We start from the raw sequence: 15,768 nt of genomic DNA, 5'->3' as shown, positions 1-15,768 counted from the left end.
TTAACATGTGCTGCCAGCCAGACCGGTGGTGACAAAAAAAAAAAAGCTGTTTATTCCCTCCACCATTATGAAACCGAGCATTAGACGTCACACTCAAGCGCAGCGCTGACAGTCGCGGTACTGGATAATAACCCTTCCTCTCTGCTTTCTTGACTCACTTTTAATGAAAACAGAATTATCAAGCAGCGAGTCACAGACTATAATGTGATTGACTTGTTTTCCAAGGCGTTTATTGAGTGCATTTTAGTACAATAGTTCTCAGAAAGTTACAGTTTACAAACTCTTGACACGTACTTGTCACAATTTACAAGTGGCAGCTATACAGAAACGGATGAAAATAGAAAAAAAAAGAAAGAAAAAAAAAAGGGAGACCATTCACGCTCTTAAACAATGTACCTGTACACACATTGATGTCTGTACACACAAATGTGCAACCAACACACATCCACACTCTCTCAAACAAACAAATAATGACATGTGCACACTCACAATCAGCTCCCCCATCCATTGTGTACCACAGAGAGGTTACGACTGGTATACTGGAAAGGTCCCATTTCATTTTCATCTTCCTCCTCAATGGCCGGCCAAAGCAGCTCTTCTTAGTGTTCACTGTGTATGTGTGTGAAGTGCTGGGTGTATGCTGTTTAATAAGTGTGTAAATCTTTTGAGTTGCCAGTCTGAAAAAGAAGCACAAAAAAACAGAAATGGAGCAGTTTAATAAGTTTAGTTTTTGCAAGGAGTCATCTCAGGTCATTTTTTTTTTTTTTTAGGTGAATCCAGCTTCCACTGTTCTGATCTATAAATGACAGGCATGATTTCAGCTACTAAAAGGATCGTCGGTCACTTCTCAGACAGTTACAGCACCATGAAACATTTAACAAGCTCGGTTCTTGTGTTTTGTATCACTGTGTGATGAATGGCTTCCATATGAAATGGCTTTCAGAGAGGGATGGTGAACCACCTCTCCATTCATCACACTGGAGTGTCATTACAGTCAGATATTTAGAAAGACAAACAGAGCACATGGAGGAAAAAAAAAAAAAAAAAGAATTACACTGTTGCATAATGAATACATTCTATCATCTCATTCACAGGCTCTTGGGTTGAAAAGCAAATACATGAGACCGAGCTGAATAGAGGACTAATGCATTCAAATTGATTCACTGGCTTCAGTGAGAGGGATTTATGCCAATCTCAAGGAGCATGTGATTATATTTAGGAATACTTTGTAAATCAATGACTTGGAGAATTGAATAGAAAAAAGCAATTGATTTTGCCCATGAGGCAAACCAGCGTGATTACAGTATTTTCCATTACCAAACTAAACTTGAAAAAAAAAAAAAAAAAACACACACACACACAAAAAAAAAACACCCTAACATTTATATAATGAAAGAGATGTTGCCACATAAACCGCACTGCAAGATAAAAGAGACTGATTCACTTCAATGAAGCAACTTTCTGACTTTCATCTAACCATCCCTTCCTCGTGTCATGTCTACGCTGCAGCCCCACCCTCCAGTAAACTGACTCATCCTCCTCTTTCTGTCACATATGCACACACTCTGTTGGGTCTCAGCCCACTTTCTCTTCATTAGGCATCAGGCTGGAAACCAGACGTGAGAATAACATAACGGAGGCTTCCTCAGTGTGTGTGTGCGCGCCCGTATTTATTTTTTGACGGTCCCATCAGTCTCCCTCCCCGTAGCTGATCAGATGCCTGTCAGACGGGGGGTCTTAGCAGGTGTTTGCACCCCTGCCTGAGCCTACTGGAGCATGGAGCCAACCATTTCTCAGGCCAGCCCCGGCCTAGCCCAGCCCCAGCCACAAGCCGGGACAGCTTGGTTACACCCAGGATAAACGAGCTGGAGATCTGCCAGCCAGCGGGAGTAGCCGGGGAGAGAGGGCAGGACAGACAGAGGAGGAGGAGGAGGAGGAGGAGGAGGAGGAGGATGACTTGAGAGGGGTGAGTATACTTAATAATCTGCTAATGGGCCTGCCATCAATTTCTAATTTTGGATGCAAGGTGGTTAGAACCATCGTCACTCATGTCTCTTCAAATAGAGCCAAAAGGGATTTCAGCAGGGTCACAGCTCCTGAATTGAATTGATATAGTAATAATGATTGTGGGCTAAGAGACTTTGCTGCCACGCTTGTATGGCAGCGGAATATTGCCAAAAGGAACATTCAGGTCAGTTTTCTCTCAGTTTTCCAGGGCCAGTGTTCTTCACATTACATCAACACACCTTGATACGTAAAATGCAACTACAATGACTCTTCTCTTTCTCAAAGCCAGCCTTCGAAGAACAAGGATGAAAAAGAAGCAGCAAACCACCGAATGCGTCACAACTTTGCACAGTGCAAACAAACTGCAATCTGAAAAAACTCCATTTCAAGACAAGATGATGGCTAACGCGCACCACATGGGTACAAACGGCATCAGCAGTGGGTTAGTTCAAAAGCTGGCCCAGACCTTTGCTGCACGTCTTTCCCCTGCTCACGTTTCCTTCCTCTTTCGATTGTCAGTTTTCTAAAATGCACAAAACAAATCTAAAAAAAAAAGAGGAATCATCCTACTACAGTATCCAGAACTGTCCTCCAAATATATTCCAAAATACTGATGTGTAATTTCATAGGCTGCCATCCATGACATCCTTTGGGAATAATGTAGTCATCGTGCAATGAAATACTACCAAAGAGTACACTTCCAAATACCGACTCCTGTAGCCTGAAGTCATACAGAAATGTCTATATGCGTGAAACTCTCTGTAGCACCGTGGCATTTGCCTTCCAACTTGCCTACCCAGAGTGCAACAGCGTACAGCGAGCGCCGATATAACTGAGCAGCTTAGCGACAGCACTCTCTGTGAGGCTGGCCTACGCTCGGAATATTGTGCCCACGAGGGCTGTTTAAGTCTGTGTGTTCATCGAAATGGCATCGAGTGTCTGTTGGCAAACCTCAGCCCAGATGTTCATTTTCACTGTGTAGAGAAGTGATGCTGATTCACTCTGATTTCCAGTGCCTTGATTAGCTACTCTCCCGTGCATTTCAAACTTGTAGAAAATCTTGCCTCGGCCAAGATATTTGCAGCACCCATGAGAGGCACTAACTGAATTTGCCTAAAAATAAAAATCTGCCAGACAGAGAGCAAATTTGACATGAAGTCAAGCTCCTTCTTTGCGACGTGCAGGTGCTTACCGGAGATTTGGGCCGGGCCAAGGGACGGAGCTTTGATCCCCTCCCCTTCCTCCCCTCTGGATGGTGCTGACCACTCCCAACACAAACAACAAACAGGTCAAAAAAAAGAAAATGAAACATAAAACATATCTGTACAAGTAAGTGCTCACCAGCAAGAGACAGCATGTGTACACCCACATTTAACATGAGCTCCAGTAAATGGATATTTTGTCAATTATTTTAACTCCTACAGCAATTTTCATACAGATCTACAATACCAATTCTTTGCCCGTGTTTCCTTTATACATTTTGTCCAGTTAAGATTCAGTCAAATGTGTCCTTGAGCCCCCTGGAACATGGAGACACACAATCCAGCGGCTGTTGTTCAATTGTCCGAAGGAAACCAGGGCGCCATAGGAATCTACACATTGCATGTGTCTATCACAATCTAGTCAACATGTCTTTGCCAAAAATGCAAGCAGAAAGTTCTGTACATACATATTCATATATATCACCTTCAATATGAAGGTTTATTATGAAAGATATAATCATATTTAGCAAGAGATAAACATATTTATACTCTCTGAATCTGGGTGGGGCTGGTTGAGAAGTCCTTTGGCAAGGCCTTCCACCCAGGACTCCACAGGTAGTGTTAAAGTTAAAATACGAGTGGGCGGCATCTTGCTATAGTGATAAAAACAAACAAACAAACAAACAGATGGTAAAAGACAAAAATAGAACTAAGCTCTGAATTTTCACCAGTTCATTTTACGATACACTTTTTCAAAAAATCTTCAAACGAGTAAAAGATGTGAAAGTTGAAAACGGTGCTCCGCTGTACATCCCTGTATACGTCTCCCTCTAATTATTTCTACTGGTAGTTTCTTCTTCTTCTTCTTTTTCTGGGGCTTATATCTCGCCAGGTCAAGGCATCTTCATTGCACACATAAACGACAGTATGGGTAAAATCACAGGTCACACGTTTCTAAATGTCTCACACTTCGGTTTACAGTTTTAACATCTTCTAGACCAGATAATATAGAAGTACAATATCACTCATTTTACCACACAGTCTGAAATTTGTGAGATGCTCCCTGTGTCGATGTCGGATTGTTGGAGTTGTTTTGGTTTACAGTGACATGAATGGTAGTTCGTAACCACAACAGCTGACGTCTGTCTTCCTTTTGCGATAAATGAAGAAACAGTATCGAGTCTGGACCCTGAACGCCTGGCGTTGATTGCATGAAGTGTGACAGTTGTTAACCGCGTGGTGGTGTAGACCCTGGTCTCCTGTTTTTATGGTAGTGGATTAGATTAAGACAATAGTCTCGACTCTGGCGCGTTCCGATGGATCGGGGGTCATTCGAGGGCTGTTGTTGTTGCTGGTCCTGCGAATGCTGCCCGTTCCGTGGCACAGCGCCCCCTGTAGTCATGCCATAGTTGTCGGCGACTGGCTCATCTGCACCCTCATGGACTGGATATTACTGAGGATCTTCTTCTGGTGACCTGCCAGGGTCACGCCTATTCTCAGCAAGTCCCTGGAGAGAAGCGAGGGGCAGCGAGAAAGAAATTGAAAAGCAGAAACATATTTCAGAGAAACAGATGAAAGGATTTCCGTCGTATTGAAGATGGGACTGGATCATTTAAATATGGTGCGATTATACCAGGAAAAAAAAAAAAAAGAGAGAAAGGCAACAAAAAAACGCCTATCATTTCCTGGTGCATTTACATTCCTCACGTCATATATGAAAGCCCAATTTCAGGATGGAAAGCTTGTGGCAACGAACAGAAAACACAAATTTACAAAATTAATTCCATCACTTGAGAGAAGACTTAGTAATGCATGTTGCTCTGAATTGCAAAGAGACTGCATAAATGCTACCAAGCCCCAAGCATACATTTTTAATAAAAAATGATTCTACATTCTCACATAAATGTGTAGACCAAGCAACATTGTTAATTAAAATAAATGAAGTGCAATATTTGTGTCTATTGGCACCACAAGTGTTGTGAGAAACGCTGTCGTGACCCGGCACTCCACGCAAACAGCAGCGGTGCACAAACACGCCTCTTAAAATGCTTATTTAAAGAATTTACATCCATATCGACGTGGAGAAAACTGTTAACACAAAATGTTTATTACATAATAGTCGCGGTACTTAAGTAGCACAGATGTACGTACTCTTAGCACAGCGAGTATGTTATTTTCTGTTACAATGAGCTGTGTTTTTGCATTTCCCACACAAGCTATACTTTGATGCAATCACCGAGCGGCTCGAGTCGCCGGGTGCATTCGCGCTAAAAATACTCGCTCTTGACACTGAGTCATTTCGTTAAAGCGTGCCCATCAAGTGCCATATGGGTTTGGAACTTTTTCCATTTTGCAGACAAGCAGACAAACTCACTCCGAGGTCATTTGAGCCACCAGCTGCAGGGAGGTAAAGCCTGAGTTGAGGAAGTTGTCTCTGTATTGGCTCATCTTGATGGCAGCGAGCCAGTCCTCTACCGAACTGAAGGTGTTGAAGTCAGGTATGGATCTGTCCAACAGTGGCTGAGAAGGCCTGGAGGAGAGAGAGAGAAAAAGAGGCAGAGGGAGGCGGGGAGAGAGGGGGGAAAAAGATGAGGTATAGAGCAGGTCTTTGATGCAATATGAAGCAAGGAGGGATTTAAAGAGAAGGAGAGTCACTGTGGTATTGGCGTTTGTGTGGGTGTAAAGGATGCGGGGGATGGAGAGGGGGAAAAGAGTGTTTACTATGAGAATATTGACATCTAGTCATGTCTAAAAAAAAATGTTAAAAAAGAACAAAAAAAGATCTAGTATCATGGTAAAAAAAAAAAACCCACATCGACTCCTTGCTTGAGTGCCACACTCTGCCTGGCGGATACTTTCCTTACACACGGTGGTGATTCTTCTCAGATATTAGCGAGCTGGTCACAATTAAATTAACAACAAACTGTGGGGGGAAACACAGAAGGGACCTTGAAGACAAACACGCTCCACTACAGAAAACACAAGCTTAGATGGGGCCAAAAGTTCACCTTCGGCAATGTGGCAAAAACACAAAGAACGCAGCCACAAGAAATGGCTACAGGACTAGTTTCTGAATGACCCTCGGTGGCCCAGCCAAAGCCTGGAAATTGAAATGGAAAATCTGTGGAGAAACCTGACGCTCACAGTTCACAGGCAGACCACATCCAATTTGGCTGAGCTTGAGAGGTTCTTTGAGGAAAGGGTGGCAGAAATTGTCCAAAACAAGCTGTCCGAAAGTGGCAGAATCATATCCAGCGAGATAAAAACAAACCAGGACCAGTGGCGTCTCATAAAATAGAGCGGAAAAAAAATAAAATATTTTGAATGTGGTTTATAAATTACATGTTTCGGCATGTTTTTGTTTTTCTAAGAGCGTGTTCCATCATTATTGGGTAAGACAGTGAAACTTTGTCCAGCATGTATGGGTGTTGGATGGGCGGTAAGAAAATGTTGGGGTAGGAAAAGTTCAGGTTTGATGCAATCAACGGTAATAAATTCATGTTTATTTTATGAGAGGGTAAAGAAAAAAGAAAATTGTGCGTGCAGGGCTAGTTTGCATGTGTAAATACTGCATATATAAAGCAGATTTGTGTGTACGTAATGTCAGGGTGAATGTGTGTGCTGTGTGGGGAAAAAAAACTTACACTGCAGGAATGTTGGCTACAGCTTTGAGGCTGGTGGGGTTGCGGATCATCTTGTCCAGGGTGCTGACGATGTCGGTGAAGCGGGGTCGTACGTTGCGGTCTTTCTGCCAGCAGTCCAGCATCAACTGGTGCAAGGCACTGGGGCAGTCCATGGGTGGCGGCAGACGGTAGTCCTGCTCAATAGCGTTAATCACCTGAGGGAGAAGAGGCGGTACAAGCGATTATAAAGTCAGAAATGATCGATAATTCTTGCATTATATGGTGTGCTGCACTTACATCACATGAAAAGTGCAACCGATGGCTGCCAGGTATTATAGCTTTTCAACCAGCTTGTCAATAACGCACTTCATTAAAAACGAAATATTAATCCGACTCAGTTTTCAGCGGAAGCGCATTCGGTCTGTGACACACTCTTCCCTGCCTCCAACACGACATCCACAGATAGACACAGTCCCTCCGGTCACTGCAGCGACAGTTTGCATTCGGGCTGATGTGCCCTTCCTCTTGACTCTAGCCAATCACATGTCACTCCTGGAGGACAGAGCGAGGAAAGAGAGGGAAAAGGAGAGCGGAGGCAGTGTCGCTGCGGAAAGGAGTCGCTGGGGGAATCGGCAGATTGCATATAATTAACACTGTGAAGCGCAGCCTCTTGACACGTGTCTCTTAAAGGCTTCACAGGCTATCGTGGCCTTGTTAGAGAGATGCTGCGAATTGGGGTTTTAGGGTAGTGAGAGTTGAGTGTTTTGTAAGTCTGAGGCACCTATAATTCAATGGCCAGCTGTTCCTTTTTTTGCTCAGTTTATTGTTGGTTTACAATATATATATGTATGACCAATTAAATCTAATTAAATACATTACATCAGGGTCAACATGCTTATTCTGTAGCCACCTCAAGACTAAAGATTGCACATAATGCGTCGTTTCACAGACCTTGTGCTCCTCGGATATCCATATATCCACACTTTCTGTAGATGTAATCTTTTCTTAAAAATGCTTAGTTGCGAGATAAGAGTGTGATGTAGAATCATGTGTAAAAGATACTATCATTTAAAAAGTAGGTGCTGCAAGGTAAGTTGCCAACTCCACCCTGGAGGTTAGTGCAATTCAGCAGAATCTTGACAAATGGTGAATATTGAGAAAAGAAAGTCGGAGGGAGGTAAGGGGAGGTGCGGAGCGAGGTTTCTGATGCAGTACTAAGGGGGGTTTAAGAGACGGTGGTTGGCGGTGTTGGGTGTTAGGGAAGGAAGCGAGATGGAGAAGGAAAGTGTGTGTGTGTGTTTTAAGTGGGTAAATGTGTGTGGACCGAGCAGCCGGACATGCTGAGTGGTGCCAGTCCCACCAGGCAGTGTTTGCTGCTGGCCCACTGAGGCAACATCTGCTTGGTTGGACAGTCCTTGTGGAGTGAGGTCCATAGAGGCCTGATGGTTGGCTAGTCGTCTCACTAAGGGAGCTCAGGGAGAGAGACCTCATACTATGGGACTATATCCAACGGTTGTGTGTGTTTGTGTTGGTGCCTGTGAGTGTGGACCTTGTCCAAGCGGACATGGGGAACAAAGCAGAGCTCTCAGCAATCATTCATTGCTCTCAAAAGTTGGCCAGGAAGGAAAGGGGGGATAGTGTGAGACTGTGCCCATAATAAGTCTGCTTTCAAAGTCAGAGTCAAGGACATCTTCAGCCATGATGCTACGAGATGGGAGCTGATAAAAAAAATATGTGATTTATTACAGCTTCCTCTCTTATGAGTTATCCTTGATTGTGTATCTATGGGGGTGAATGCAGTATAAGCGCATCTGTACGGAAATGGCCGCTCTATTTAATGAGGCTGTTTATTCCGATTCAAACTTATTTATTTTTACTCCACAGAAGTTGAGAAAAATGATAAAACCCCAAGTTTTTTATGATCTTTCTTAAAGTTCTCCTGAAATGGGAACTTGGACATCCTGAAAAATGCTATATAAAAAAAAAGGTCTATCTTCAGTGTTGACACCAATCCAAGAGTTTTTTATTACACCTCCCTGTCCTATCAAATAAAACTGCCTTTTTCTCCATGATTGACAGCCCAGAGATCGCTCACGGTCTAATATCCTGCCTTGACATCCTGCTTCAAAAGGAAATGCATCACATTAAGATGGTAATTATATACGTTTACGGCCTCTTGATGTTTACAAGAACTTACATCCTGGTTGGACATGTCCCAGTAAGGCCTCTCTCCAAATGACATCACCTCCCACATGACGATGCCGTAGCTCCACACGTCACTGGCCGAGGTGAACTTTCTGTAAGCGATGGCCTCTGGTGCCGTCCACCTCACTGGGATCTTCCCACCCTAAAGGGGAAAAAAAAGAAATGAAATGAGAAATGCAGCACATTAAAGTCGGTTCAGTTACTCCGAGCACCGCAACACTTCTCAGCTCCGTCCCTCCGACTCTTTATTTCCTCGTTCACCCAGAGTATCAAACCACCAGCAGCCAAAACATACACAAGATTCCGCCTCCGTCTCAGGAGCTGCTCCCAACAGTCATCGACCGACATTACATTTAGTGCCTCCTCTCCCACAGCTCTGTTTGAATAAAGGAAGATAGGCCTGGGCTTCTGCTCGTACGTCGAGCGTGTCTGCCTGTAATTGGGCTACCTGGGCCTCAGGCATGCCATGCGCCCTGTTGATTGAAATTGACAGCCGCTTGTTTAAAATTCCACACACTCGCGCATACACACACATACCCATATACAGACAAAGTTAGCAACATATGCACAGGCACAGAAAGACACGATGCTGCGTGCACACAAACAGACACATGAATCCCCGACTGTTCCCCTCCGCAGCACCTCCGCTTATATCGGAGTTGAGCTTGCTAGCAGTTTAATAATGCCAATTAGCTGAACCTGAGCATTTGCAGATAAGCCACCACTGGAAACAAACCCAGGAGAAACCTACACAAACCACACTGGTCCCTGTGTGCTGAGACAGGAGAATAAGATACAGAAAATGTGCTTGAAATGCTGGACAAGAGCGATCATAAACAGATTTGCTTGTGCATAACTATGTGCACTTGTGTATTGTTATTATGCAACACAGGTCAGTGCTTTGTGGTGCTGCAGAGGTGGAGAGGCCGACCTTTATAATAAGCACCTCTTAAGGGTTTGACCATGCACAGGTTGCTGACCCCAAAGAGAGGTTTAACCTCTGACACTAAATGGAGACTTGCTGTCAGGACACAGAGGCAACACTTTCTCTCTCTCACTGAGGACGTCTAGGCGGTACAGAGAAAAGACACGAGGCCTTAAAGGAATTAGGCGACGGTTCAGCGTGTGGTAGTGTGAGCCAGTGACAGACAGAGAAAATGAGAGAACAAGACTGAAATACAGAGAGGAAGAGATCAATAGTTGAATAAAGGCTATATAAGCCCCGCTGACTTCAGTGCTTTTCTCATATCTCACACTAGTTCATATCAGAATCGTTTCATCTAAACTGAGACCCCGGAACACTTTCTTTCGCCCTTTCTTTTGTCTGAGGGCAATGAAACTACACAGATACAAGTACAAATATCTTCCCTACGAAAAAAATATGAAATGACCAGTCCCCCCTTCTTCTTTGTCTGTCATGCTCTCAGGGGCAATGCTTCATGTCAATTATTTTGTCTGGCTGAACATACATAAAATGAAAAATGAAGAAACAAACACAGAATAACATAAAGAAAGAGAGAGAGAGTGAAAAAAAAATAGCTGCTCCAAGCAAAACGCTGCCTATTACATCCTCTTTGTCATTACTTGCTTACTCCTCGCTTTGTACATCTGGTCTCATGCCCCGGGACCCTGTTGGGATATGAGCTGAGTGTCGCTGGAATGGCCTGAGCAAAGACACAAGCTTCCCAAGGAGCTCCCCATGCGCCTCCAATGAGACAGACTTTAGTAATAACATTTTCAAGGCGAGTGAGTCAGAGGCAGCTATGCAAACCCTTCGTAATTACTGCTGTGGGCCAATGATAGCTCTGCCAAAATCCTGCTTTAATAACATGAAGTGCTGAACAGCTCGTGCATACAGGGAAGGAGGCAAAAAACATAATAAAAAGCAATGGAGCTCTTTTTTTTTTTTTTTTTTCTCTCACAGTAGAAAGAGCATTAATACCACGGGGAACGAGTTGGGGGGTCGCAGAAGTGATGATGGGAATTAAAATGGACCTAATGTCAACACAAAAGCACAAGTGCTTCGCAAAGCCTCGGAGCACGGGGAGAGCTTTTTTTTTTTTTTTGGATATGGTATATTGTGCTGGCTACTGAAAAAGGGAACAAGCTGCTTTCTGTTTTTGCCTTGAAGTGAAATATTGCCCCCGAAGCAGAATTTACACACTCCTATTATCTTGGACAGTTAACTCAGAATCTGTGTAGACGAGCCAGAGCACGAGCACGGCCACCGCAGCTGCAGCACGACGTATAGGCCTTGAGAGGAGTGAGCTTTAATAGTGATACTTTACAAAGCCCTCCCTCTTGATAATAAATAAAACAGTGCCTGATTTTCCAGTGATATTGGAAGGGAATATTTTCTGGTTGATATGTTTTGGCACTACGAAGAAAAAGCGAGCGCTCCTGAGGGCATGGATACGTGAAATAAATGCGCCACAAAGATACCTTGCCGTAGTTTTTTTTTGGCTTATTTGCAAAATGTAGTGACATTTTTCTTTACTTTCCACTCAATGCTTGCGGACAACACACACAGAATTCCCATCTCGTGCAGGGAAAGCGCGCTGTCATTCCTTCTGTCACCAAAGTGGGATTACAGTACGCGACTGGTTCCACCTGGTTGTGGCCGCCTGTGACAGGTTGTGACAGGCTGTGATACGTCTGAAGTGTGTCTGTAAAAGGAAAGATGTGCCTGGAATGTCAGGTGAAGAGGCGTCGCGGTGAAACAACTGACAAGTCGGTTCGAGATGAAGGATAAACATACGCTGGTCAAGTAACGCGTGCGCTTACCGGTGTCTGTTATGGTCCCTCGGCTCGGTAATGTGCATGCTTGTGTGTCGACACCGATACACATAGCCAGGATATGAAACACCTGTCATGTCTTGGCGGCAGCTTGAGCTATGAATCCACCAATGTGCCAGATAACTTCATGTACACTGTCACTGACAGAATGAAGTAAACTCTACAACACATATACCTGTCACGGCACAATGAACAGAAGTCACTAACATGCAGCAATGTCCCAGATAATCTTAGTGTAATTGGAAGGAGAAAAGACAAAAAAGAGTCCAGCATTTCATCGTGTTTTGACTCAGCTTTTTCACTTCACAGAAGCTATTTAGAGATTCCAAATAAACTTTCTCCTTCATCTGGAAGTCAAATATGTAGATCTCTCTCTCTCTCCCTGTACTTTTTTTTCTCTCTCCTACCGTGCCTTTAGTCCTCCAACTTCAGTAATCCATTTCCAAACAATGCACACTCAAATGGACTTGAGCACATTTACTTAGGCTGTGGAGAGTGCTCCATCAACATCGTTTTAATGAAATCCTGAGAGCAACAATCTGCCCTGGATGTCTGCCCAAACAGAATGAGAAAGAGAGTGAAGGAATGGAAAGAGAGAGAGAGGTGGAAGAGTGACACAGAGGTATGGGGAGAAAAATAGAACAAGGGAGGGGGACAAAAAAAGAAGAAAAGAAAGTGGGTTGGTGACAGAGATGTTGGTTTCTTAGACACCCATGGGAACGAGAGAAGGACGCTGCACTTTCGCCACTGCAAAATTTGAGGGGAACAATTTTTAGACTGTTCCAAAGATCCCTAAAAGTCAGGTAGGAACTTCGTTTTTCGATTTAATTGACAAAGGAATTCCGAAATCTCGGCACAAAGCGCTGCGCTGGGAGATAACGGAGGGGAACAAAAAATATCATACACCTAGAATAGCCTACTTTAATTGCTCCACTTCTGAAAAAGCGATGCCTCACGTTGCCAGGAACCTTCTGCCCATTCCTTCTGTACCGTTCTGATCCTGTTTCAAAAATAATTGTGGCAAGAAACCGAAATCCAGTCAGGTTACAGTAACCAGCTCCTCAGTGGACCGAGAAGGAAAACCATATTGCACTATTTAAATAATTAAGTGAAGCTTGATAGCGAGGTTTTATTTTCTTTATAACTTACAAGCTATAGAAAGCACATAAGTCCCAACGCTTGCATTAGAAATAAATAATACATAAATGCATACTCCTTTCTGACTGTTTCGACACTTTAATTTCTTTTATTCTCAGTTCAGCTTTAACTCGTGGAGTTATCTTTGTTGCATACAGCTGGTAAAATCACTAAGCGACAGCTGTTCCGTAAGCCGGCAAAATCGAAGCTCGCACGCAAAAATGAGAAGTCTTCACTGACTTATCTCAGCCTGAAATCAAGGATCCACTGCTTCAAAACATGACTAAGAAGATTCATCTGAGGCAAAAACTTGAATGTCCCTGATTTTCCCTTTCCCTTATGAAACCCCCGAGACCAATATTTAAAAAACAAAACCCTGTAGGTCATGTTAGTGCTTTTATTTTGAAGATGAAAAAAAAAAAAAATCTTATTTTGAAGTTGCTGCTTTGATCAATCAGCACATTCAATCTCCCTTTTATGACTCTGCAGTCTGCAGCGGAGTGCTTTTATGGACACACAGGTTTACCAACAGACAACGAGGTTTATCTTTGGCTGATTTACTGAGCAGGATTTCGTGAGGAGCAGGACACGCTTCATTGTGAATCCTGCTCAGATGCAAATGCAGTCAAACAGCCACAGATGGCGAATCAATGCCCACCTTATAGTGACTCTGGCAAACATGACAGAAGGTATAAATCACGGTAGAACGCCTTGGATGGCTGCTCCCTCTTTGATGCACAGACCTGGTATGGATCATGCATCTTTATTGTTTTCAGAAAAGTGCACCTCCTCCACGTAGACATTTATTTCCATTCAGCCAGTAAATATCTTAATTAGTTTCAAACACAAAACCAAGAGATGGGAAAAAACAAACCAGCGGAGCAGAGTGGGATATTTAGGATTTTGTTGCGTGTGACTGGTTCCATTCCAAGTAGCGGTGCTTGGCTGCTTGGCAAGACACTGAGGTGGGAAGTCAGTTGGGGATCAGGCTTGTCACTGCACTGGTGACTCACACTTGTGGGGGTGAAGAGGTATGGGATCTGTGCAGGAAAGCGTGAACCTCTCAACATGCTCTTGCAGATGAAATAAGCGCCCGGCATCTCGATGTTTGGTATAGGTGCGATTGTACGTGCCATACAAGCAAAAAAGAAAAGCAGGAAGGTGGGACCAGCATCATGGAGAAATATGGAGAGGAATTATGCATTTAAAATTTGCTGCATGTGAACAAAAAAAATTAAATAAAAAAATCCAAAAGAAAGTGCCTTTGTCTGCTTTTGGCCTGGACCATATGGACACGTTCCCATTTCTCTGCTTGTTTACTCAGAGACTCTGTCCCCTGAACTCCTAGTGCATAAATATTTCACGACAAGTTGAATAGACAAGCCAAAAAAAAAGGAGAGAAAAAAAAGTGCATGGGCCTGAAGCCAGCGAGAGTGGGAAAGGATGCAAATAGAAAACAGACAAATGACAGAAACAACAGCGCTGTCCACATAGTGTGAGCACTGGAGCGGAGCTGAGAGAATGTCACTCAGGTCACAGGGATTTGACGGATGAGCTTTGTTACTGGCTCTGCGTGACCTCGCCTTTCAACCTCCCTCAGCCTCAATGACACAAGCAAACACACACACACACACACACAAAAACACACGGACACCTGGGGGACGTATACTGTAGGTGTGGACCCGGGAGAGCGGCACAAACACACACCTCTAACCACATACTTGCCCACTTAGTCACAACATACAGTCTACATCGCGTGACACGTAAGCCGGTGACAGCTTTTCCCCGTCAACAGCTGAGGCACAAGCAGAAATTCCTGACCCATACCTGCCCTCCCCACTGTTGCCCCGTGGGCATGAACCCTCAATAGAAAGGGTAACACCACTTGTCTAAGCTGTTATAGGCTTGACACGCTATACTTACGCACCAGCTTTAAGAAACATGTCCACACACACACATATACACTTGCCATCCACCGCTTGTACTCATATCTTTGCCACAAACTGTGCATTAAAACCCCAGCGACCGTGCGGCGATCTTTGCCTTTCACTCACTTATAAACACAAAGTGCAGAACAGTGCATGACCCGTCACCACCAACAACTGTCATTCATCACTTCTACACCGGGTATGTAATTCCGATGCACCTTTATCCAGGAAAAGCCTTAAAATAAAAAAGAAGTGCGAGAAAAATGAGAAAGAAAAAAAAAGATGAATGGATGCATGGACCGATACCTCCTTTGATAGATGGATTGGTGGATGAACAGAGTAATGTGAAAGCTTTTCTGGTTTGTTCAAAAATCAATCGGCTCCTTCAGCAGGTAAGCAGGGTCACTCACATCCCACCACCCAGGGTTACTTTTTAAGTCACGCAACCAACTATATGTGATCAAGCAGTGGAGCAAGTGCAAATACAAGAAAGCCAGGGCTGCATTGAAACACACAGCCTTTAAAGTCTTTAAATTAATTAACAGATATCACCTTAGCAAGACCAATGCAGTTCAAGTATTGTCCTGTGAGCCTAATTAATCATGACTTTGGTGAGCAGCCAACAGAGAGGGAGGACAGCCTCCTTCTGTCTGAAACTCCACAACATTGCTCTAGAGCGAACCCACATCCGGGGTTAACACAATTACCAGCATGTCCTCCCAACCATACATCCAGCATCACACCACAGGCTCTGTAATTGGTGTGTCTAGAATTGCAGGCAAAAATTAGAAAAGCAGCGGAGGGAAAGAGGTGATTAATTTGCTGGAGGAGGAGGTCGGTGGCGATGTAAATCACTACCTGTCAGTGCAA

The 15,768-nt window shown here is 43.8% G+C and overlaps 1 protein-coding gene across 2 annotated transcripts in view; it reads right to left on the bottom strand.

The window, feature by feature from the left end:
- Nucleotides 1-203: 203 nt before the first annotated feature.
- LOC103359190 (ephrin type-B receptor 1-B) overlaps nucleotides 204-15,768 on the bottom strand; it is a 158,844-nt gene continuing 143,279 nt past the window's right edge. For both annotated transcript variants that reach the window (XM_008284419.1, XM_008284420.1), the window contains exons 13-17: nucleotides 9,030-9,179; nucleotides 6,854-7,047; nucleotides 5,584-5,739; nucleotides 3,200-4,716; nucleotides 204-677 (exon numbers count right to left, since the gene is read on the bottom strand). In XM_008284419.1, the coding sequence (XP_008282641.1) occupies nucleotides 4,608-4,716; nucleotides 5,584-5,739; nucleotides 6,854-7,047; nucleotides 9,030-9,179 (609 nt within the window). In that variant the 3' untranslated portion in view covers nucleotides 204-677; nucleotides 3,200-4,607. The remainder of the gene's footprint in view (nucleotides 678-3,199; nucleotides 4,717-5,583; nucleotides 5,740-6,853; nucleotides 7,048-9,029; nucleotides 9,180-15,768) is intronic.

Source organism: Stegastes partitus, unplaced genomic scaffold (assembly GCF_000690725.1).
Source record: "Stegastes partitus isolate 25-593 unplaced genomic scaffold, Stegastes_partitus-1.0.2 Scaffold358, whole genome shotgun sequence".
NCBI classification, from domain to species: Eukaryota; Metazoa; Chordata; class Actinopteri; family Pomacentridae; genus Stegastes; species Stegastes partitus.
Note: the sequence above shows the minus strand (reverse complement) of the source record. Positions and strands in the feature narration are given on the sequence as shown.